The 23,913-nt window shown below is 36.6% G+C and overlaps 1 protein-coding gene across 8 annotated transcripts in view; it reads right to left on the reverse strand.

Moving 5' to 3' along the window:
• DGKH (diacylglycerol kinase eta) overlaps window positions 1-23,913 on the reverse strand; it is a 184,706-nt gene that overhangs the window by 24,668 nt on the left and 136,125 nt on the right. For all 8 annotated transcript variants that reach the window (XR_014236916.1, XM_082365281.1, XM_082365283.1 and 5 more), the window contains 9 exons: window positions 22,223-22,348; window positions 15,823-15,940; window positions 14,712-14,822; window positions 14,473-14,569; window positions 8,337-8,444; window positions 5,871-5,984; window positions 5,485-5,619; window positions 4,147-4,310; window positions 197-302 (listed from right to left, as the gene is read on the reverse strand). Coding sequence is in view for 7 of the 8 variants with exons in the window: in XM_082365281.1 (XP_082221407.1) it covers window positions 197-302; window positions 4,147-4,310; window positions 5,485-5,619; window positions 5,871-5,984; window positions 8,337-8,444; window positions 14,473-14,569; window positions 14,712-14,822; window positions 15,823-15,940; window positions 22,223-22,348 (1,079 nt within the window). In the remaining variant the exon portion in view is untranslated. The remainder of the gene's footprint in view (window positions 1-196; window positions 303-4,146; window positions 4,311-5,484; window positions 5,620-5,870; window positions 5,985-8,336; window positions 8,445-14,472; window positions 14,570-14,711; window positions 14,823-15,822; window positions 15,941-22,222; window positions 22,349-23,913) is intronic.

Here is a 23,913-nt window from a genome sequence, read left to right on the forward strand (position 1 = left end):
AACAGCAGGAATGGAAACACAGCAGAAAAGGAAAATGAAGAAAAACCTGGCCACAAGTGAATGATAAGCTTCTGGCTGAGACGCATATAGACTAATATTATGTTCTTTCAAAGGATGTGGCACATTTTATAGTATCAAGCTATATGTGTAACACCAAAAAAATCTGTGGAATGGGCATTTACCATTAGCTCCTCACCTCTGGGAAGCGTGGGTTGGCTTTGTTCAGTGCGTGGGAGCATGCGTTCACTGCGTGCGCCAGCTCTTGCTCCAAAAGACAGTGGATGGTGGCTGCATCACAAATCCTGAAAGCAAAAACGAGGCAAATGAACAGACAACTTCTCTGAGCACTGCCGAGTTTTCTGAAGTGTAGACACAGTAGAATAAAACAAGTTAAAAAAAAAAAGGTCATGAAAGGAAATTTATTTGTTTAATAACTGCTCGATGATGAATGGCATGGGGTAGATTTACAAAATTCAAACCCTATTGCAACAAAAAGTACTAACCCCAAATCTTGTATATAAAAAAAGTTAGACCTAGAATCAGAGGTAAGCATATTGAGGTGCTATTTGGAAGAAAAGGGCATAGTAACATTTCATTTTGCTGTATCACTGGAAAGTTGAGAGGGGTCCCAAATGTAGAGCGTAGACACATCTTTTATTCACTGAAACTTCAACCAGGCACAAATACAACAGATTGGGGGAAAAACATTGCCACATATATCTTCTATATGCTAAGTGCTTTATATTCCTTATCTAATTTAATATTCACAACCTAAAAGGTAGCTGTGGTTACCTTTCTCCACTTTATAGATGAAGACATTGAGGCTCAGAAAGATTTAGTGTGTGATACTAAATCACATACTAAATCACATACAGTGATAGAGCCAGGATTTGAATCTACGTCTATCCAACGCCAAAGCCTGTAGTGCCACAGTCCTTTGGAATATAAACCTTCAAGAACAGTCCTAGAATGACACAATTCTGGAGGCAATGAGGCCAAGAAGAAAAAGGAGGAGAGGGACTTCCAGGTGGTCCAATGGTAAAGGATCCGCCTCCCAATGCAGGGGACGCGGGTTCGATCCCTGGTTGGGGAACTAAGATCCCACATGCCACGGGGCAACTAAGCCCGCGTGCCACAACTACTGAGCTCGGGAGCCTCAACGAGAGAGCCCATGTGCTGCAAAGTACAGAGCCCATGCGCCACAACTAGAGAGAGCCCATGCATGCCACAACTAGAGAGAAGCCTAAGCGCCACAATGAAGAGCCCGTGCGCTGCAACTAAGACCTGACACAGCCAAAAAAATAAAAAGGAGAAGTTCTACTGATTGCTAGAAAGTGATGTAAGCTTTGCAGGTGACAAGAAGGTAAGACTATCCTAATCCTTTTGCTTCTAACATCTTCAAGGAAAATGATCTTCAATCTGGAAAGGGAAGAACAAAAGAAGAGACAGAAGCCCCACATGGCTGAATCAAGAGTGTAATTCTTAGGGATCATACGTTGATATCCAAGGCACAAAGGAACTTGCAAATGTCACCTAAGCATCCTTACCAAAAACCTTGAGAAATCATGAAGAAGAGGTTATTAATAAGAAGAACAGAGGTGGATAAATGTTATTCTAATTTTCAAGGAAAAAGAAAGTTGTAAATCAACTTCAGATTAACATTTTCAACTGCTAACTGAATCTCCTCCTAGGTATTTCTAATGTAACTGAAATTCTGTAAGTTCAATATGGAACCCATCATTTTCCCTCTCAAAATCTGTTCCTCTTCCTGAATACTATGGCTGCATCAAAGGCACCTTAATCTAACCAGCCATTCACTAGAAACCTTAGGATCATCCTGAACATTCCTGTGTACCAACTTTAGACCCTAACCTATCTCCTTCTCATCTCCTTCCCATCTCTACTGGCTCAGTCCATCGTTTCCTAACAGGACCATTCTGACAGTGTTCACCCCTGCCCCAGCTTTGCTGTTCTGCGGACAGTGCTTCACATTGCTTCCAGAAACATCCTGATAAAGATCTGCCCCCCCCGCCCCCCTGCCGCTCACCTCTCTGTCCACATTTTCCACACTCTCAAATATACCACGTGAACATTTCAGTCACTCCAAACACCCTGAGATTTCCTCAAAGTACCATGCACTCACACTCCTCTGGGTTTTATTACCCAGGCTGGCTCCCATTCTTAGATTACTCCTTCTCTTATTCTTCTTTCAAGACTAGGCTGAGAAGTCACTTCCTCCAGGCAGGCCTCCCTCACTGTCTCTGGCCTCCTCTGTGCATCCACAGTGCCCACTGTGTGACCTGTGACAGATCTTTGGCCACACATCTCCCTCCTACTACTCCGCCAGCAAATTATGAAGAGGGACTGCAGTCATCGTGGCATCCCAGTGCCTAATATGATGGTTGACACACAGAAGAGGCTCAAAATTATTTGTTGAATATTGAATGAATACATTGTGAAAATTAATGAGTGAGCCTGATTTTCATCATTTGCAAAATTTATAAAGACAGACGGGGAATCAAATTAGGTAGACCAAAAGCAAATCTGGTCAACCTTCACTTTTTTTTCTTTCTTTAATTAATTAATTAATTTATTTATTTTTGGCTGCATTGGGTCTTCACTGCTGCCTGTGGACTTTCTCTAGTTGTGGCGAGCAGGGGCTACTCTTCCTTGCGGTGCATGGGCTTCTCATTGTGGTGGCTCCTCTTGTTGCAGAGCATGGGCTCTAGGCATGACGGCTTCAGTAGATGTGGTACGTGGCCTCAGTAGTTGTGGCACGTGGCCTCAGTAGTTGTGGCTCACGGACTTAGTTGCTCCGTGGCATGTGGGATCTTCCTGGACCAGAGCTCGAACCTGTGTCCCCTGCATCGGCAGGCGGGTTCTTAACCACTGCACCACCAGAGAAGCCCCTTTCCTTCTTTTCTATTTCAACATTTTGATCAGTGACCAGGTGAAGGTGTGGGAAAAATATAAGAGTGACCATGCTCAGAACACTGAATACACCAGACGTGCTGTGTTAATAAGCACTTCACATGGTGGGTCTCACTTAACCTTCACAGTGACCTGGTCAGGCAGCTTGTATCCCCATTTGGTTGATAAGATTTAGGTGAGGAGGAGATAAGAAACTTGCCCACGGTCCCTCCTCCCCCCTGAAGTCTGCCCCTGGTCATAGTAATTTTTATCTGTTTTGCATTCACAGAACTTATTATTTTTATCTTCTCTTTCTGTCTCCTAAAATTAATTTCTGTGGTCTCACAAACTCTGTGATACGTCTGCCAGAAACTGACTCTTGGACTCTTCCCATGTCCACCCCCTGACTTTCTTTGTTGTTTTTGCATGGTTAACGTTTGCATTTCCTTCTACCTCCCATAAACACTTAATAATTATGAGGCACCATATAAGTGAGTAGTAGAGTGTAAAGATTATGTGTAAACTGGGGAAATAATAATGGAAGGGTTATATATAATATATATAAATTATATATATATATATATATATATATATATATATATATATAACGATAGGGCTCATTAGGTGAGTTCTCCATCGTGTTTCAGGAAGTCAGAGATCTGGCCTGTGGAGAACACAGGTCTGTGCACGTGTGTGTTGGAGGGTAGCTGATGAAAAAAAACAGTGATTACTAAGGCATAAATGAGGCAGCAAATGAAGAAGGAGGGGAAAGGCATCCCTTCTAGATACCCCAAACAACTGCAATGATGTATTAAAACTACAAAAACCAGGCTTCCCTGGTGGTGCAGTGGTTAAGAATCCGCCTGCCAGTGCAGGGGACACGGGTTTGAGCCCTGGTCCGGGAAGATCCCACATGCCGCAGAGCAATTAAGCCCATGCGCCACAACTACTGAGCCTGTGCTCTAGAGCCCGTGTGCCACAACCACTGAAGCCCGTGTACCTAGAGCCTGTGCTCTGCAACAAGAGAAGCCACCACAATGAGAAGCCCATGCACCGCAACGAAGAGTAGCCCCCGCTCGCTGCAACTAGAGAAAGCCCATGCGCGGCAACGAAGACCCAACGCAGCCAAAATTAAATAAACAAAATAAATAAATTTATTTTTAAAAAAAATACAAAAACCAAAATTGGCCAAGACCAGCGTTCTCACAGCCCCCAAGGTTCACAGGACTTCGGTACCTGGTGATGAGCTCCTCTGCGGCCTGTGAGCACAGCTGCATCTGAGACACTTCTTCTGTCGCCAGGTCAACCGCATGCTGGATGTACAAATGCGTTCGAAGAACTGGTTTACCAGAATCACACTTCTGCTTATCTTCCCAAGATTTCAGAGTGCTTTCAAAGGCCTATTTAAAATCAATATTGCAATGAATTGTTAGTTTAGAGCTCCGAGGCCCAAATAAATGTGTATTTAGATAGTACATGAATGACTTTGAAATTACTATTGTTTTCCCTAATCTAACACCTCATTAAATACATCATAAGTACAAAAAAGATATTTTAAAGTTTTCTAGTGTATTGCAACAAATACAAAGTAATGTAATTGATGACGATGATTATATGACTGAAAAGTTTAAAAAAAGCTTCAATTTATGCTTCAATATTTACTAGTATATGCGTAACAGACAGGATGGATATTGCAGCCTTATTTGTTATGGGTGTGACCTTAATTAAGAATACATATCCTGGGGACTTCCCTGGTGGTGGGTGCAGTGGTTAAGAATCCGCCTGCCAATGCAGGGGACAGGGGTTTGATCCCTGGTCCAGGAAGATCCCACATGCCGTGGAGCAACTAAGCCCACGTGCTGCAACTACTGAGCCCACCCGCTGCAACTACTGAAGCCTGTGTGCCTAGAGCGCCTAGAGCCCATGCTCTGCAACAAGAGAAGCCACCGCAATGAGAAGCCTGCACACCACAATGAAGAGTAGTCCCCGCTCGCTGCAACTAGAGAAAGCCTGCGCACAGCAACGAAGACCCAACGCAGCCAAAAATAAAATATAATTAAAAAAAAATACAGATTTTGGAAAAGGCAAAACTATAAAGACAGTGAAAAGATGGGGTTGCCAGGGTTGGGATAAGAGAGGATGGGTAGGTGGAGGACAAGTGATTGTACATTTGTCAAAACCTATAGAATGTAGAACACAAAGAGTAATGTAAACTACTATTTTATTTAATAATGTATCAATAGTGGCTCATCAGCTGTAATAAATATACCACACTAAAGCAAGATGTTAAGGGGAACATACTAGGGGAATATAATAGGGGAATAGGGAGGTGAGGAGGTATTTGGGAATAGAATCAGAATTCTCCATAGTTTCGGCTCAATTCTTCTCTAAACCTAAAAATATAAGCTAATTATTTTAAGAACTAAATAAATATTTGTTCATATTTTAAAGCACGATGATCTAAATGTCAGACTTAAAAGACAATTTAAATCTTTTCCCTTGGTTTCTATTTTTCATAACAATTTATGATTTTTTTTAAAGGAAAATTTAGAAGAATGTTTATTTGTTACATACCCTGTCCCTTGTGAGCATCTGAGCTCTGTTTTTGTGCACAATTTTGATAATCCCTGGAGGCTGAACCCATGCTTCGCCATCCACCTGCACTGGGACTCCCTCATCACCAAATATAGTGATTTTTACTGTACGGCACTGAAATAAAACAAGTTATTTTAGAGTACAAATCATCCTGAGAAGCTGACACTCAATCTTGTATTCAAACTTGACTTTTAATCCCTTCTGTGGAATGGAAAGTTATGCTTTTCCACTTAGGGTGACACGGTAACAACTGACATGACAAGAAAGTCCATTACTTTACAGATGAATATACAGTGTAGGAGTCATTTGGAATAGCTTTCTCAGTGGCCCAAATAGTGAAGTCAGGTTTGAGTAGCGAAACCAACCTGGGCTATTCGATGGTGCTGCAGTTTAATGACCCTTGAAACTGCCATTTGCACGCTATCAAATATTGCAACGACTTCCAGGATCTTGTCATCAAATGATGGTGCAGCAAATATCTGAAAGAAAAACCGACATTACACTTCCATTGATAAAGTTAAGGTTTAGGTGAAGTGGCACTTCAAGCAATGTAAACTCTGCAACAGACATATTTTTAAAAACTTATAAAAACCATTAGCAGAAAGGTAAGTAAATATTATTATGAAATGATAATCCAAGGACAAAAAAACATCACTGAACATAGCTTAAAATAAACACAATAAAAATGTTTTAAAACCCACACAGGTAAAATACTCCATTCCCCTCTTATAAAGCACTCGTAGGACCAATGAACTAATATATTTCCAAATAATTCATCTTGATATAAGATGTATTAAATACCTGTTCATACTAACTCAGATATCTTGATAAAATGATGCATGCAATTTTAGGAAACTAAAATTTCAAAAGGTGATGCAGATTTCATAAAGTTAAAGCTAATGAACATGCAAATTATGATCCAGTTCACTTGATATGTTCTAAGGGAAATCTTTCAAGGTGTTACAAGCAATGTGCATATGTGCTTTATATCTACAACAACTTTTCAGCGCATTTGAGAACATGAAAAGAAATCTCAAAGGATGAAAACATGTGGGCTTACTTTGCTTTGATGTTAAACGCATTTTCACAAAATCAACTAAACCTAAAAATTTTAAATTTCAGCTGTATTACTGTGTTCCTTTTACATCCTCTTTTACTATAACATAAATAATTATGCCTCTGAAAAAATATTCAGTATAAAGTAGTATCATAATTAAAATTTCTACTGAAAATATCAGGACACAAATTTGGGAACTTTTCGTTATCAGACTGCCTGGTTTTAAACCCTGTCTCTTCTACTTTTGAACTGTGTGAACTTTGTGTCAGTTTCTTCACTGATAAAATTTAGATAAAAATTGAGGGTATTAAGTTATGAATGTGAAGCTCTCAGAATCCTGTCTGCCTATCTTTATTTATCTTAATCTCACTGATTTCTTCTCCTTAAAATATTTAAGAGTGATGATGGGCTGACAAATAATTGGTTGCTAATTTAAACTTTTATACTCCAATAGGATTGGAATATATTCACATTATGAAAATTAAAAATACTTTCCAATTTATTTTATACTTTAATCCCTGCCTGCACATTTAAGAGCCCTGAGAAATTTGTTCAGTGGGAACCACTACATCATGAGCTTCAAATCAAAGGGCTTATCATTCAGTGTATGTGACTCTTCAAAGATCATGGTAGGGCTTCCCTGGTGGCGCAGTGGTTGAGAATCTGCCTGCCAATGCAGGGGACACGGGTTCGAGCTCTGGTCTGGGAAGATCCCACATGCCACGGAGCGACTAGGCCCGTGAGCCACAATTGCTGAGCCTGCGCGTCTGGAGCCTGTGCTCCACGACAGGAGAGGCCGCGACGGCGAGAGGCCTGCGCACCGTGATGAAGAGTGGCCCCCACTTGCCGCAACTAGAGAAAGCCCTCACACAGAAACGAAGACCCAATACAGCCATAAATAAATAAATAAATAAAATTTAAAAAAAAATCATGGTAAACTTCTCATTTTTATTGTTATATATACTTTCATAATTGTGCCTTCTCTCATTATCTTTAGGACAAATGCATTTCTTTTTTTTTTTTTTTTTTTTGGTGCACAGGCTTCTCATTGTGGTGGCTTCTCTTGTTGCGGAGCACAGGCTCTAGGAGTGCAGGCTTCAGTAGTCGCAGCATGCAGGCTCAGTAGTTGCAGCACGCAGGCCCTAGAGCGTGCGGGCCTCAGTAGTTGTGGCACACGGGCTTAGTTGCTCTAAGGGTGGGATCTTCCCAGACCAGGGCTCGAACCCGTGTCCCCTGCATTGGCAGGCGGATTCTTAACCACTGCATCACCAGGGAAGTCCCTAGAACAAATGTATTTATTAGGTTGTGTTTTTTTCTTTTTTAATACAGGAAAGTATAAAAACAAAAATAGCCCTAAACCTCAATGGCCAAATGAGCCCTTTGACATTTCTAAAAATTAAAATAATAATATAAATGTGGAAAATTAAAGGTATAGAAAGGTATTTTGGTAGGCAGAATAATATTCTCCCCCCTGCTGTCCAAAATGTCCATGTCCTAATCCCTGGAACCTGTGAATGTTACCTTACATGGCAAAAGAGACTTTGCAGATGTGATTAAATTAGGGACCTTGAGATGCGGAGATTATGCTGGACGATCTGGGTAGGCCCAGTGTAATCACAAAGATCCTTAGAAGTGGAAGAGGGAGGCAGAAGAAGAGATCAGAGCAAAGCAATGTGACAAGGACTCAACCACCTTTGTTGGCTTTGAAGATGGAGGAAGGGACCATAAGCCGAGGAATATGGGCAGCTTCTAGAAAGAGCAAAGAAATACTTACATCATCTTCTTTAGTTCCACCCCAAAAGTTAGTTCCTCCGGCGTAGCTGGGAATGTTCAACACTGCTATCCCTTGCAGACTGGGGAGAGGAATATACTGCCCATCACACTGTAAGGTCAAAAGCTTAGAGGTCAGATAAAAAGAGCAAAACCACAAGTTTGGAAGATACTAGAATACCAACGACAAAGGACGATGGAGGAAAGTGTGTGCAAAATGTTTGCTTTCCTGTAAATATATTCCTACACATTACCTTTATCTTATTGTTTTAATTTAAAAACTTTAAAAGGGTAAATAATTATAGCCAAAGCTGTTACAGAAAACCAAATTGAAAAAAATGTTTTACAAAACAACCGAAGTGTCCACTGACAGATGAAGAGATTAAAAACGTGTGATATTATAAACTTGTGATATATATATATAAATGGACTATTTTTCAACCATGAAAAACAAGGAAATCTTGCCATTTGCAACAACATGGATTGGCTTGAGGGCATTATGCTAAGTGAAATAAGTTAGATAGAAAAAGACAAATACTGTATGATCTCACTTATATGTGGAATTTAAAAACAAAGCAAACAAACAAGTAAAATTAAGCTCATCGATACAGAGAACAGCTTGATGGTTGCCAGGGGCAAGGGGGTAAGGGGTGGGCAAAATGGGTGAAGGGAATCAAAAGGTACAAACTTCTAGTTATAAGATAAATAGGTCGGGCTTCCCTGGTGGCGCAGTGGTTGAGAATCTGCCTGCCAATGCAGGGGACACGGGTTCGAGCCCTGGTCTGGGAAGATCCCACATGCCGCGGAGCAACTGGGCCCGTGAGCCACAATTACTGAGCCTGTGCTCCGCAGCAAGAGAGGCCGCGATAGTGAGAGGCCCGCACACCGCGATGAAGAGTGGCCCCCGCTTGCCACAACTAGAGAAAGCCCTCGCACAGAAACGAAGAGCCAACACAGCCATAAATAAATAAATTAATTAATTAAAAAAAAAAAAACGCACCTCATTTAAAAAAAAAAAAAAAAGAGAAATAGGTCATTGAAATGTAAAGTACAGCATGGCGACCATAGTTAATAATACTCTATTGAATATGTGAAGGTTGCTAAGAAAATGGATCTTAAAAGTTCTCATCACAAGAAAAAAAATTCTGTAACTGTGTATGGTGATATTTATTAACTAGACTTATTGTGGTGATCATTTTGTAATATATATAAAATATTGAATCATTATCTTGTACAGCTGAAACTAATATAATGTTGTATGTCAATTATACATCAAAAAAAAGAAAAAGAAAACAAATGTTTTACCTCTTCTTTCCTCCAAAATCAGGCAGTACTTTTCATGAGTCTCTCCCAAGTCACTTAAGATATTCTTAATTGCATCATAGTCATCTTTGTTCTTACTTTAAACACTGCAAGCAGGCTCTTTGAGGGTAAACTCTGGCTCCTAACCATCTCACCTAGCACCTATCACACTCTCTGGTAGTTTGCTTGTGCTCTGTAACTTACTGGTGACTGGCTAAACTCAAGACTGCGCTTTTTAAGGAAAAAACATGTATGTCAGAAAGCACTTTACACTCCATGCCTTCTAATTAATCACGTAAATGAAAATGAATTACCACTTAAATGAAAAGAAACATACAATATCACATAGCTGGCAAAGTAATTACATATGACATATGAGTAAATTCTTACCGAATAGAAGGTTTAAGCCTTCGTTTTTAAGAGAGGAGTTTGCAGATGTCATACTTAAAACAGATGCTATATTTTCATTAAGTAATTCCCAAATTAAAAAATAATTAACATAATTTTATAAAAATTGCATTTTAATGCCCAATGAAAATTATCTTCAACCTTTAGAACAAATGAGAATCCGGTCTGAACCCACTTTTCAAATATTTTAAATAACTGAGAATACTTCCTAACACTAACCCTTACAGGTGTCTTTACAACCTTTCTTTTCTTTTACATGAAAACACATTCAAAGGTCCACACTGTATCTAGGCACCTAGGGCCATTCCTGGCACATAACTGGTGATCAATGTGTATCTGTTAAATGAAAGTATTTAGTTGAATAATAAACTTTTTTCTGAACCCAGAAATTGAGCAAATATCTTTGTGTGCTTTAGAAAAAAGTCATATGGCTAACAAAGGAAATGCAAAAAATGCTCTCTCTGTAAATATAAAAGGCATATTTAAAAAAAAAATTCAGAGCAGTCCTTAAAGATTTTATAAAGGATACACTATTTGCAAGCATAATATGGAAAAAGATGAAAACTTTGAAAGATGAAAACTTTCCATATACTTTGCTGAATTTAATATATATGCATTAGGCAAAACACCCAGGGTTAAGAGCTTAATATCCATTTCATAGAGTCTCATAGGGAAAATATGAGCAGTACAGATTCAATAAATTAAGGTCACCTGACTCAACTGTTTCTCTCATATTTGGGAGTAACTTCAGTAGTGTTATATTCTTTTATAATCTTCTCTTTCTCCCCACATTTCCACTTGTGGTTCAAAATGTGGCAAAATGCTTTAAAACTGCAGCTACACTTTTTTTTTTTCTGATTAGTGTCTGCTTTTTCTGCTCCTTCCACTAGGCAATGTGGTGTAGTGGGAAGATAGTGGGCCTGTTTTGAATTCTGTCACTTATTTGGGCAAGTGCCTTAAACTTTCAGAGCCTCATTTTGCCATACCTAGTCCAGATAGTGTGGCCAATAAGGTAAGGGACAGGAAAGCATCTAAAACACATAGTAAGAAAAAAAAAAAAAAAAAACACATAGCAAGGAGTCAGTAAATGTCTTTCTTCAGTCATAATTACAAATTAAAGTTTTATGGGGAAAAAACATTGGAGTTGAAACTTCGGCTTCTCCAGTTATCAACTGTTTGATTTTAGTTAGGCAAGTGACTTCATGCTTCTGAAATAACTAATAATACCTGCCTCATAAAGAATGAAAATAACTACCTCATAAAGTTTAAGAATTAAAGGTGATTTGTATTGATAGGAAGCATTTAGGAAACTTCAATTATTATAACATGACTTAAAATGTAGCTATAATAATTATTATTGAATGAACTAAACAAAGATAGAAAGTACTATTATATAACAAGCCAAATTTAACAAATTATGGAGACATCTGTTATGAGATTATGGAAATATGTGAAATTACAAAAAACATGAATTAAACAACTATTTGTTATCATGTATTTCATTATCGATTACAGGTGAACATTGTTTTTTTCTTTCATGTATCTTAGTATTTAAAGGACTCAAAACAATATTTGATCATTATTTCACTTAAAAAACAGAACAAGCTGCGTGATACATGTAAATTAGGTATATCTGGACAAAAAAGTCATCCTTAAGAAAAGAATTTGAATCTTAATGACAGTTTTCATTCATAGGTCAAAGGTGTTTCTACTCTAAAACTAGGAAAATTTGATGTTACAATGTTATCTGCATTTCTGGCATTCCCATGATTGTAGAGAAGATTATAAACCTTACTCAAATGTTCTAAAACTCCGGTATGTATCAAATTCACAGTTTATGTGGCTTGAAAACAGGGTTTATATTTGCATAATTCTTTTCAGTTTAAACTGTGATTTCTTGAACATTAGCTCGATGAATTATGATTCTGCACAAAAGCATTATTTTATCCATTTTGCAGATGGAGAAACCAAGGTTAAAGTCTTTCTTCTGCACAAAGTCAAGACACGACTTCTTCCATACGACACAACAGGGAAAGGAAAACTTCTGAGCAAAAAGTTAAGAGTTTTTTTGCTAACAACTGGCACGTGGTGAAAGGGACCTTTCTGGGCCGAGTTTCCCAAGCCTTGGGTCTTCTTCTCTACCTTTATCCCAAGTGATCTGGCATCAGGGAAATGAATTTTTAAACAATGGACCTTCCATAGTCCTCAGGGGTAGCAGGTGTTTTGTTTGTTTATTTTTAACTCTGGCAAAGAATTCTCTAATTTTTCTACTTTACCTTTTGTATATATTAACATGCTTTCATTTATCTTGTTTTACTAAATTTACTTTCCTTTTAATCATTCAACATAAACTTCTGTGTTAAATGTTAAATGTTTATCTGTGGATAGATTCAGATAGATTCAGGGGTCTGTTAACTGGAATGGTAAAAACATATCTCTTACGGTCAGCAACCTCTGAAATTTAGCATTGCACTCAACTATAAATGTAGATAGCAAACCACATATTAGCAATACCCGTGACTTCATCACCATTAGAAACAGATGTTTTCTATCATATTACAGATGTTTCAGATATCTTTTAAGATCTATGTTCATCATTACTTCAAAAGTATGGTACTTATTATATATGCTGTTAGATGTTTGCCATTTTATGTGGCAATGAAGAAACACATATAATACTCTATAACACTTTAAAAAATATTTCGTTAACTTATTTCAATATTATTTTCTTTTGTATGTATATATATTTAACTAATGCTTTAAAAATAATATTCTGAGAAGGGGTCCATAGTTTCACTAGCATGCCAAAGGGGTCCACAGCTCACAAAGTGTTAAGAACCTCTGCTAAATGGAGATTACAAAGCAGCCGTGTAGGATATTGTTCAGAATTTGGACCATCAATAAAAAAGGACAGAAGTAGTACTTCTGAAGAGCTGAAGGCTTTTCCAGAAATAAAGGCAATGGAGTCATTCTGATTCCAGATAGTTCCCTAAATCTTAAAGATGCCCAGCTATGGGTCTTGATGACAGCACTTAACAGATTAGGGTAAAATGATCATTTGCCTATTTCCCTCTCATGTCAGGGCCAGGAACTGTGCAAGACAACAGGGATAACAAAGATGAACACAACTTCCTACCTGTCCTTAAGGAGAGTGTGGCTGACTAGGGAACATGAATAAAGAAAATGAATGATTACAGTACAATCCATAGGCTAGAACCCAAGTTGAGTAACAGATGGGGCTGCCAAGGATAGTGTTTACTAAGTGTGAGCCTTCCTCATTTTGTACCTTTTCAGCCAGTAACATTTATCTTAATTTTACAAGCAATGATAAATCAAACCAGCTGATCATGTAGTTATGCTCTAGAGTGGAAGGTAGAACAGGCTTATCTTTACTAGGACATTTAGTTGATAATGAATGAGCCAGGCACCTCTTGATAGGCCACGTTCCACTATCAAGATAACACCTAAAATAAAAACGTCCTGTTTAACACACTGAGTTGTCAACTTAAGATTTGCACACTTTTCTGTATGCAGTCTATACCTCAATTTAAAATATCTAGTTATAAAAAGATACAAGATAGGAAAGACATGCTTATCAGCATAAACAGTGAGCCCTGGATCAAAGGTGAAAGAAAATAATATGCTAAGAAAGTAGTAGACTTTTCAGAGTCATGTCCCCAATTTTCTTTTTCCTGTTAATCAGAGATTAAATAACTTTTGCTGTCCTTAATTTACTATTTAAATTAGTTAAAAAATACTAAAAAGTTTAAATGCTCAAAATCTCTTTTAAGTAACTTGTTAGAGATAATTAAAACAAAAAAATACATTTAAATTAAAAGGTTCTATTTACTATGATATTTTCAGGGATTTGTGAAACTTCAGGCATTATAGAATTGGGTCAGAATTTGGAAATTTAAAATGGAAAAATCTGTTTAAAATACTATCCTGGGGACCTCCCTGGCGGTCCAGTGGTTAAGACTTCGCCTTCCAATGCAGGGGGTGCAGGTTTGATCCCTGGTCGGGGAGCTAAGATCCCACATGCCTCTGGGTCAAAAAACCAAAACTTAAAAAACAGAAGCAATATCGTAACAAATTCAATAAAGACTTTAAAAATGGTCCACATCAAAAAACGTCTTAAAAAAAAATGCTATCCCATATATATGTACACCCATGGCCCTACCATTTCACAGAGCACCACAATTCCATAGGAACATCCAAATTTCAGGATCTAATGACAATGGTAATTGTGTCATGCATATCCAGTGTCTATACCTCCTTTGGTGTAAAGTTGATAACCATGTTTATTTTTTTCCCCTCAAGTGTTTAAACACTATTCAAGAGAAACTGAGGCCAAATCAGCTCCACAAATAAATCTTTTATTTTTGGAAAGTAAGATAATCTGAAATGTCTTTACTTCTAGATGAACTTACCTCAAGTTGAACTCTCTGTTCCAAATTCTTGTATGATCTCTGTAATAACTCCCGGGTTCCAAGGACTCCATACCACATCAAGTTTTTAGTTCGGCTCCTGAAAATAAATGTTGGCAGAGAATTTCAGTATAACTGTTATTTATTTACTCTTGAAAGGCAGAGAGAGCAAAAGAGGTAATAAACGAAATTAAAGTAAAATTGCCTTTGTGTAATTACATTATTGCTATTACCAAAATTACCTGCATTTTTCAGGGTGCTCCTCTCTCTTATTATTAAATTCTAATGAAATTTTTGCATCTAATCCAATCCCAAAGTAATTGTTCATGACACATTTTTCTGAATATCCATCTCTATAATAAGGAAAAGTACATAAAAGTCAATTTCAGGTTCCTAACAACAATTACAATTTGCACACAAAGTAGCACTTAACACCATTCAAGCCTCCATTTCTTATAGAAGAGAGGAAAGCTTAGCAGGAGTCATTTCCTATTCATATGCCAAGCGCACGACCCCAGTACATGTCTGTGATTTTCGGTACATGTGATGTAAAGCGATGGTGGTCAGGGCAAAGCAGAGACAGAGTCATGGTAATGCTCTTCTATTAATTGTAACAAAATCTTAGTTCTTCTACCTCCTACATAAGCCCCTCACTACACACACAAAAGGGAGGGCCTTGCAGTCAGATGCCAATAGTCCTCTTTTTTTAATTAGAAAGTCCCCTCCACACTTGTACTTTTATTGAACATTTATTGAGCAGAAAACAACTAGATCGAGTCCCTACTTGTAGGTGCTTTGGAAAGTAAATACAAAGGAGTATAGTAGGGTCCTTCAGGAGTGTCATTAGAGAAATGAGACATAACAAAAGCAAAATTAAATATGGAAGTAAAAAGAAGTACATATTGAACAGCCAATTTTTTTAAGGAGTTTTGAGAAGGGAAGGGACCAGTGTGGGCCAGAAGCTTTCTGAAATAAGTAAACCCAGAGGCCGAATGTGGAAAGATGGCAGAATTGGCAAGACAGAGAAAAAATGAGGTGAAAGGAATAGCCAAACTGTGAGTATGAAGGCAGAGGTGAATAAAGTATTCCAGGAAAAAGTGTGCAGAGCTGTGACTCACTTCGCCATTGGGTTGTTATCCGAGACCACAGACTGGAAGGGACCTACCTCAGATCATGAAAACCACTGTATTTCAAGTGGGTCAATGTACTCATCATTATCGACTTTTGAAATTTTCTGATGATCCTTTTTGGATGTGAAACTATATTTACTGCAATGCATTTAAAATGTTACCATTTGTATAAAACAGAAACAAGGAAAGCCAAAACAAAATATTTGCAGAAGTATTTTCTTACACTGAATCTGGATCTGGGTCAATAAATGGCGTTGCACCAAAAGGATCAATATTTGCTAGTAACATTTTGTTGATAATAGAACTCCCAGCAATTGAGGCAGCTAGTCCTGCTCTTAAACCTGGACGGAAAAAAAAATACAGGATCACATGTTAAGAGAAAAACAGAAAGAGCCAGTCCATTGTTTTTAGACCTAATCAGAAACACCTTGCTCCCAAAGCATGGTTTTCAGTGTCTGTTCTTCTCATTAATCATAACTAAGAACTATGACGTTGGTAAATACAAGGTTGTTTTTAAACTCTTTATTTTATATTGGAGTCTAGCCGATTAACAATGTTGTGATAGTATCAGGTGCACAGCAAAGCAACTCAGCCATACATGGTAAATACAAGGTTGTTGATGCTTCTTGGGATCTATATGTTGTCATAAAAAATGTAGCAGGTGAGGACCTAAATAGGAATCTCTTCGTGACAGTTTCTTATTTACCATCAATGATTCTGTAACTTCAACAAGTAAATATTACTTCCTTTTTATTAGCAAATAATGTAGTAAGTCTGTAAGGAATTTACAATAAAGGCTGAATTATCCAGAATGTCATAGAGTTATCACTTCCATACTCTCAAAGCATAGATAATGATACTCAAGTAAAAATGTTGACATGCTAAGGTGAAAATTCAGTGTTGGTGTCAAGAATAAGTAGCAAAATATTAAACACAGGTATTTATGAATTTTAGAAGAATACAGTATTGAACATAAAAATGAAGCATTCATATTACCTCTAAATATGCAAAACTTCAAATTTATTTCAACAACTAGTTAGCTTTCGACTAACAAGTTATGGTATTCAAAGCTAACGAATTTTATGATCTACAAACCCAATATTAAGGCTAGAAGCACTAAAATCTGGTGAGAAGACAAAGGAATAGGGACCCAAGGGAACAGATAGACAAAAAGGAAACAATAATTCAGAAAAAAATATATCATGCAATTGAGAAACACTAGGGAAAAAAGTCCTTTCTTTAGCAAACATTCCTTTCCTCAACAATGTGCTCCTCTTAGAAGACGTTCATTATTTTAGCTACAAAGTTTAGCTGATTATCAAATAATCAAGATGAATTTTATTCTGTCATTTAATTTCACAGTTTTGAATATGCAATGGTATACTCTGTGATGCCAGTTCCCTTTATGTCTAAATAAGTAAAAAGAAGAACAAAACAACCATGCTGGTGAGAGAAAAGAACAGTTTGAAGAGGTGAAGAATCATATTTCGGATGCCCCATAGAAAAGTACAGTATTTTCTAAAATGTTTTAAGGTTAGCCATATTTACAGCTTCAGCCCAGAAAGGTTCATCCCAGGGCCCCAGGTTTGAAGAGAGATATGACCTCTAGACATGGAAGCCTTTCCAGAACCAAATGTGTTCTGGATTTATCTTTTTTATTTTAATATTTTCATTAAGATATAATTTACATACCATAAAATTCACCCCTTTAAAGTATATAATTCAGTTGTTTGTAGTATATACACAAAGTTGTGCGACGACCACTATTAATTGAGAACTTTTTATTACTCCCCAAAAGAAACCCCTTACCCATTAGCAGTCATTTTCCATTCCTCCCATTGTCCCATGTTCTCAGATCCTGGGAACCACTAAACTATCTTCTTTCTCTGTGAATTTGACTATTCTGGACATTTCACGTAAATGGAATCATATAATATGTGCCTTTTTGTGTTGAGCTTCTTTTGCTTGGCATAATGTTTTCAAGGGTAATCATGTTGTAGCATATATCAGCGCTTCATCCTTTTTAATGGTTGACTAATATTCCATTGTATGGATATACCACATTTTGTTCCTCCATTCATCAACTGATGAATATTTGGGTTGTTTCCACTTTTTGGCTACTATGAACAATGTTGCTATAAACAGTCATGTACTAGTTTTTGTGCAGACATGTATTTTCAGTTCTTATGGGTATATATGTAGTAGTAGAATTTCTGGATTATATGTTAACTCTGTGTTTAATCCTTTGAGGAACTGCCAAACTGTTTTCCAAAATGGCTGCACCATTTTACATTCTAACCAGCAGTGTATGAAGTTCCAATTTCTCCATGTCCTTGCCAATATTTGTTATTATCTGTCTTTTTTTGATAGTCATCCCAAAGGGGTAAAGTGGTATCTCATTGTGGATTTGACTTCATTTCCCTGATGAGTAATGATGTTGAGCATCTTTTCATGTGCTTATTGGACATTTGAATAATTTTTAGGGAAAATGTCTACTCAGATCCTTTGCCCATTTTAAAATTGGGATATGTCTTTCTATTGTTGAATTTTTAAGATTTATCTATATATCTTGGATGCTAGTCCTTTATGAGATATATTATTTGCAACTATTTTCTCCCATCCTGTGGATTGTCATCTCACTTTCTTGATAGTGCCCTTTGACTCACACAAATCTTTAATTTTAGTGAAGTCCAATTTATCTTTTTTTTCTTTTGTTGTTTGCGCTTTTGGAGTCATGGCTAAGAAACTATTGCCTAATCCAAGGTTATGAACATTTATGTCTATGTTTTCATTTTATAGTTTCATATTTTTAGCTCTTACCTTTAAGTCTTTTAGCCATAATGAGTTAATTTTTATATATGGTGTGAGGCAGGGGTCCATCATAATTCTTTGCCTGTGAATATCTAGTTGCCCTGGTAACACTGATTGAAAAGACTATTCTTTCCCCATTAAATAATTGTCTTAGCACATTTGTTGAAAATCAATTGACCATAAATGTAGGGGTTTATTTCTGGACTTTCAGTTCTATTCTATTGATCTATATGACCATTTTCATGCCAGCACTATGCAGTTTTGATTACTGTAGGTTTGGAGGAAATTTTGAAATCAGAAAGTGTGTTTCCTTTGTTGCTTTTGTTGTGGTCATCCATTTACAAAAAAAAAAAAAAAAAAAGAATAGTAAGACAGTGGAACTTAAAAAAAAAAGAAAGTGTGTTTCCTTCAACTTTGTTCTTCCTTTTCAAGACTTTTCAGCTATCCTGAGTTCTTCGTATTTCCATAAGAATTTTAAGGTCGCTTATCAATTTCTTTGAAAAAGGCAATTGTGATTTTGATAAGGGTTGTGTGGAATCTTTAGCTCAATTTGAGGAGAGCTACCATCTTAATAATATCTAGTCCTCTGATCCATGAACACAGATGTCTTTCAATTTTGTTAGGTCTTTTAAAATTTCTTTCAACAATGTTTTGTAGTTTTCAGTGTTCAAATAGTTCAGCTTCTTGGTTAAATTTACTTAGTTTTTTGGGTTATTTTGGATGCTATTGGAAATTATTTTCTAAAGATCTTCAGATTGTTCATTACTAGTGTATAGAAATACAATTATTTTTTATATATTTCTCTTTTATCTTGCAACCTTGTTGTTTTTGTTTATTAGCTCTAATTGTGCGTGTGTGTGTGTGGTGTGTGTGTGTATTCCTTAGGATTTTCTACATACAAGGTCAAAATGTGAAGAGATACAGTTTTGCTTTCTCCTTTCCAATTTGAACGCCTTTAATTCTTTTTATTTTGCCTAATTGCCCAAGCTAGAATCTCCAACAAGGCTGAATAGAAGTGGCTAGTTTGGACATCCTTGTCTTGTTCCTAATATTAGGGAGAAAGATTTCAGCCTTTCACCATTAAATATGAGGTTGGCTATAGGTTTTTCATAGATGGCCTTCTCAGGCTAAAAAGTTTTTTTCTATTCCTAGTTTGTTGAGTGGTATTACCACTGGAAGGTGTTGAATTTTTTTAAAATGCCTTTTCTGTATTTATTGAGATGATTGTATACTTTTTGCTCCTTATTCTATTAAGATGGTATATTACATTGATTAATTTTCATATGTTGAATCAATTCTGCATTAGTAGGATACTATTCACTTGATCATGGTGTATAATTCTTTTTATATGTTGTTGGATTCAGTTAGCTAGGATTTTGTTGAGGATTTTTGTGTTGCTATTCATCAAGGATATTGGCCTATAGCTTTCTCATGATGTCTTTGACTGGTTTTGGTGTCAGGGTAATACTGGCCTCATAGAATGAGTTCGAAAGTGTTCTTTCAACAACAACAAAAAGACACAAATGGTCTTATTTCCAAAACGGAAAGAGACTAACAGACAAAGAAAACAAACTTATGGTTACCAAAGGGGAAAGGGAGGTGGGGGGAGGGATAAATTAGGAGGCTGGGATTAACATACACACACTACTATGTATAAAATAGATAACCAACAAGGATCTACTGTATAGCACAGGGAACTATACTCAGTATTATGTAATAACCTATAAAGGAAAAGAATCTGAAAAAGAATACATATATGAAACTGAATTGCTGTGCTGTACACCTAAAACTTACATGATAATGTAAATCAACTATACTTTAATAAAAAATAAATAAAATAAAACGTAAGTTAAGAAAAGTGTTCTTTCTTTTTCCAGTTTTTGGAAGAGTTTGTAAGGGACTGGTGTATTAATTCTTCTTTAAACATTTGGTAGAATTCACCAGTGAAGCAATTTGGGCCTGGGCTTTTCTTTGGAGGAAGTTTTTTGATTACTAATTCAATCTCTTTCCTTGTCATAGATCCAGCTAGATTTTCTATTTCTTCTTGAATCAGTTTCAGTAGTTTGCCTGTTTCTAGGAGTTTGTCCATTTCATCTAAGTTATCTAATTTGTTGGCATGCAATATTTTATAGTTTTTCCTTACAATCCTTCCTATTTCTGTAAGGTCCATAGCAATGTCTCCTCTTTCATTCCTGATTTCAGGAACCTGAATCTTCTCTCTTATTTCCTGGGTCAGTCTAGCTAAAGGCTTATCAATTTTGTTAAACTGTTCACAGAACCAACTTCTGGTTTTATTGATTTTCTGTATTGTTTTATATTCTCCTATTTCACTTATTTCCACTCAAAACTTTATTATTTCCTTCCTACTGCTTGTTATGGGTTTGTTTACTCTTATTTTTCTAGTTTATTAAAGTGGAGAGTTAGGTTTTTGTAGTCATTCTACTTTTTAAATATAGACATTTAATACATTTCACTCTAGCACTACTTTAGCTGCATCAAATAAATTTTGGTATGGTGTATTTTTGTTTTCATTCATACCAAAGTATTTTTTAAAATTTCTCTGTGATTTTTTTTTCTTTGACCCACTTTTTCCACATATTTGTGCATTTCCCAAATTTCCTTCTGTTATTGATTTTTAATTTCATTCCATTGTGGTTGCAGATCATACTTTGTATGATTTCAATCCTTCTAAATTTATTTAGAATTGTTGTATGGCCTAATATATGGTCTATCTTGGAGAATTTTCCATATGCACTTGAGAAGAATGTGTATTTTGCTATCGTTAGGTGGAGTGTTCTGTAGACATGTTAGCTATACTTGTCTTATGTGTTTTTCAAGTTTTCTATTTCCTTCTTGCTCTGTCCAGTTGTTTTATTCATTACTGAAAGTGGGATAATAAAGTCTCCAACTATTATTTTTGAATTATGATTCACCTTTAAAAATAATTTGTAGGAGAAATTGAATTTCAGGGTGTAATTTGGGTTCCAATCTACTCTGGAACGAATCTGGAAAGTTTTCACTGAGTCAAACAAATGGTACTTAAAGAGACCTCTGAGACATCTACATTTACATCCCATCCTTTCCACACAAGTCCTTTGGTTTCTGCTAATATTATCCTAATCCCAAGCCTTTATCCAGGGAAGGCTATGGAGATACATAAAAGGTAGTAGAATATAAGATCAAATTTACCATGAGTACTTAAATGCAGATTCCTGGGCTCCACTCTAGAACTACTCAATCAGAATTTCTCAGGGCAGGGTTCAGGAACACTTGCTTTAATACTTCCTAGGCAACTCTTGTACACACCAAAGTCTAAGGATCTGGACTCTGACTGACAAGAGTACCAAGAACATTTTCTTAAAGGAACATTTACCTTTAAGAACACATTTCTAAGGACTTCCCTGGTGGTTCAGTGGTAAAGAATCCGCCTTACAATGCAGGGGACGCAGATTTGATCCCTGGTCAGGGAACTAAGGTCCCACACGCCGCAGGGCAGCTAAGCCCACGGGCCACAAACTACAAAGCCCACGTGCCCTGGAGCCTGCACGCCACAACTGGAGAAGAGAAAACCCGCACGCTACAATTAGAGAGAAGCCCGCGCACCACAATGAAGAGCCCACACGCCTCAACGAAGATCCCGGTGCCACAACTAAGAGCCGGCACAGCCAAAAATAAACAAACAAAAATAAATAAATAAATAATAAATCTTAAAGAAAAAGAAAAGAACACAGTTCTATAGTTCAGGAAAATGAGTACTTATACGTTTTCACGGAAATACTTAAAAATACACCATGTTTCAGAATCTGTACTACCTGGGCAGATTATTCTGGTATTGAGCACAGGGAGGTTTTCTTTACTGGCTGCCACAGCAGGACCAGAGCCAGAGTCAGTTTGGGAACGACTTGCCCGGCCATCTGGAGACCGAGGTGCAGTTTTAACTGTTGGCAAAAAGTCCAGATTAAAAGGAGATAAAGTTATAAAAATAAGCAAGTCCTTACACACTCATGACATAAAATAATTGCATACATGTTTAATCAGTAGAACCAAAAATAATTACATTGTGTTTATTCTTTTACCATTTTCTGTTCATTTTCTTGGGATTTACTATGTGGAAGGAATCTGCCACAGAAGTCTTGATCTCCCACTTCGAATAGATGGCAATTAATAAAAAATAGATGCTTACCATAATTAAAGGTCAGTGATACTCATAATTTGAATGTGAGAAAGCCATTATTAAAGAAAAAGGAAATTCTGAAGCCTGACAATTTTTGAAAATGGAACATGTGTTGCAGTGTATACTACCAATGCAATCCTATTCTCAAAAATGTTGGATAAATGATAAAATTTAAGGAATGCAATTCCCAGAGCTAACAGTGAAACATGAGTAGCATTTTCTTCTACACATGGAAGGAAAAATATTATTTTTTCAAATGAAACCAATATACTTTTCCTGTACTTCCCAATTAATTATTTACTCAAGACAATGATTTGTCCAAAACAGTTTTATCATATTTTTATAAAAGCTCAATATGTTTAAAAAATTATTCCAAAACAGAATTACTCTCAAAGTAAACAACAAAAAGAGAGACTTAATTCTATCTAAACTGGGGCAATTTAGTGGAGAGCAAATAGTATCTTTAACTAATTTAGGAGCGATTGGCAGGTGTTTAAAAAACAGTAATCCTCAAACTCAATTTAAAAATACTCTAAAACTTAATTATCTTTACTCTCCCGAAGACTAATTACAAACTAACTATATTAATCTTACACACTCATCTCTCTGTTCAAAAACAGTCCAGCTGCACTAAAGAAAAGTAGCAGAACAGGCACTCTTTCTTTTTTTTTTTTTGACAGATGGGAGCCCTGGAACTAATTTCTAATAAAAACAACCTTTTGATATTCATCTCTGATAAAAAACAGAGTGTGTTCTAGTGACTAAGATTGATCTTCCATTGTAGGTAACTAAATTAATGTTTCATGGTTCTTCTTAAACATAACATCTCACTGATCATATTCATGTGTATTCTGCACATCTCAGATGTACGAATTATTATATTATTCAATGATAATACAATGAATATGCTGCAAAAAATTAATGATTAATACAGAAACACTTCTACTGCTACTGATTCCCACTAAATTGGATTACTAGCCAAAAAATAAGATCAAATACTGCTCCATAAAGGCTTGTATAATCTACGCCTGTTTCAATAACAATATCTACACCACTATATCTGTATTTTTTTGGTTTCCTTTGCAGGCTATAACGGAAGTGTCAAATTCATGAGAGTATAGTAAGGTGGGATGGTAGCTGGTTAGAAAACCATTACCAATGAGTGCTGAAAAACCAATCCTCCAAAGAGAGCCATTCATTATGTCCAGAATGAGTAGCGTTCAGGTATCGGTGTGTTCTTGCATTACAGAAATATCTGGAGAATATTGCTCAAAACGGAGCATCGTATTTTAATGGGGTATCATAGTGACCAAATGGGTGCAACCAGAA

This window comes from Balaenoptera borealis (assembly GCF_965194805.1).
Source record: "Balaenoptera borealis genome assembly, chromosome: 18".
NCBI classification, from domain to species: domain Eukaryota; kingdom Metazoa; phylum Chordata; class Mammalia; order Artiodactyla; family Balaenopteridae; genus Balaenoptera; species Balaenoptera borealis.